Source organism: Gossypium hirsutum, chromosome A06 (genome assembly GCF_007990345.1).
Source record: "Gossypium hirsutum isolate 1008001.06 chromosome A06, Gossypium_hirsutum_v2.1, whole genome shotgun sequence".
NCBI lineage: Eukaryota > Viridiplantae > Streptophyta > Magnoliopsida > Malvales > Malvaceae > Gossypium > Gossypium hirsutum.
Window position 1 is genome coordinate 87610665 of NC_053429.1, and position 1980 is coordinate 87612644.

The following is a 1980-nucleotide window of genomic DNA, read 5'->3' on the forward strand; positions in this document are numbered from 1 at the left end:
TCCAAAAGAAAATTAAGAAAAACTAGTAATAGTCACTTTTTTTTCTTGGCCATTAATAGTCACTCATTGATTCCAATTCAAATCAGTCATCTATTTGCGCAATAATCACTTTAATTTCTCAAATTACCAAAATTTAAATTCCTCATTTGACTAAGATAAATAAATTGTTTTTAACTAGAATCATACTTTTAAAATTTCCCAGCATCCAAACATCGCAGAAGAAGTAAAAAAGCAAAGATTTCCTCTTGAAGTATCCAAGATTACAAATCATTTCTCGGCCCTTTTTTTAACATTCCTCATCTTCAGTGCCCAACAATATATAAAAAAAATCTTACAACATCATCAAAAGAAGACAAAAATAAAAATGATTTGTTTTTCTTAGTTTGAAGAAGTAGAAGAACCTGAAACTCTAGGTGAAGTAACTGGAAAAAGAGGGAGAAGCCTAGGCTCAGTATCTCGTGGTGTAGAGGCCGGCGATGGATGCAAATAAAAACCCTTTTCTTTAATTGCTTTCTCTTCAGCTTCCTTGTCTAAGTTGGCGATATTATTAATACAATCGGCGTGGTTTCCAGGTCCAGATCGATCAAAGGGATCGGATATCAAGGGAGTAACCGGGCTAAGAGTCAAAGACGGGAAGTCAAGAATGCTAGGGGAGAGTATTTCGGGTTTTCGGGGCGAAAATCCTGAATTGTTAGAGTTGAAAACCGGGTTCAAGGGGTTGATCTTGAGGTTCTTGAGAGAGTTCCTTCGCTCGTAAAGTCTAAACCCAGAGTTTTGCTTATTTTTGGGGATGGACTTGATCGGCGGGATGTGGGTTTTGAGGTTGGGATCGGAGTGAGGGGAGGAAGTTGAGTTAATGGAAGAAGCAAGCTTGGCGGCCTCGGAGGATCCGGTGAGCATCTGGACGACTTGCTTGAAAGACGAAGTGTCGGCTTGGACGAAAGTTGTCGGGTAAGGATTGGCGGATTCGGATCTGGTGATGAGTTTGGGTTGCTGGGGCAGCGGAGTCGGGGGTGGTGGGGCGGTGGTGTTGCTGCTGATGCTGCTGTTGGGACTGTGGGTTTTGGGAGAAGGAAGGAAATTGGGATTTGGGCTCAGCCATGTAGTGGTTTCCATTTAGGGCTACCTTTTCTTTTGTGTTGATTTTCTTGTTTCTGTTTGGATGCTTGGGAAAAGGGGAAAAAAGGTTAAAATGAAAGGAAATGGAGGAGACAGGGATATAGAGGTTTTGGTTTGGTAAGAAATGTTTTGGTGGATTGCGAGCTTTTGGGTTCGGCTGTCGTTTTTGTTTTGTCTAAACCGTGTATTTATTTAATTATCAAGGTAGTATTTGGAAAGTAATCTGCATATGGATGTAAATATTTGAATAATATGATTGGGTAATTATTGGAATTTATGGGTTTTATTGAATTGTAACTTAACTTTTAAAGGAGGGTCAGAATTGAACTACTTAGGAAGGTAATTTATATTTAATTTTAATTTTAAAAAAATATTTTTATATAAATTTAAATTATAAATTTTTATATTATAAGTATAAGCATGAATGAGTGTGTTGAATGTTTATGGTAAAAGGTTTATTATATTATAAATTCTAAAAGGTATATCTTGAAAATAATTTATATAGTAAAAACAAAAATATATTTTTTAAATTTAAAATTTTTAAAATTATGATAAAAAGTTTATTATAAAAAATAATTTATATATTATAAAAGTGTTATAATATATTTATTTATAAAAAAAGTGTATATTTTTTTATTATAACATTTATAAAAAGATAATTTTCTAAAATTATGGGAAAAATATTTATTTATAAAAAGTGTTACAAAAGTTATCAATACTTTATAAATTTTTTTTATAGAGGTTATATATTATAAATTTTATATTATTTTGACTTATTTTAACTTAATTTACATATTATAAGAAAATGTTATAATCTAGCATATTTCTTTGTTCAAATTAAGTTTATATAAATTTTTTATT

General features: G+C 32.2%; 1 protein-coding gene across 1 annotated transcript; it reads right to left on the reverse strand.

Moving 5' to 3' along the window:
• Positions 1-224: 224 nt before the first annotated feature.
• Positions 225-1390, reverse strand: LOC107962251 (VQ motif-containing protein 4). The gene has a single exon (XM_016898570.2). It carries the CDS (start codon positions 1114-1116, stop codon positions 379-381), a length of 738 nt encoding a protein of 245 aa, XP_016754059.1. The 5' UTR covers positions 1117-1390; the 3' UTR covers positions 225-378.
• Between the last annotated feature and the right edge of the window lie 590 nt (positions 1391-1980).

What these genes read in the sequence shown, in the direction of transcription:
- LOC107962251 (XM_016898570.2), bottom strand. Translation starts at nt 1,116, where the DNA reads ATGGAAACCACTACATGGCTGAGCCCAAATCCCAATTTCCTTCCTTCT.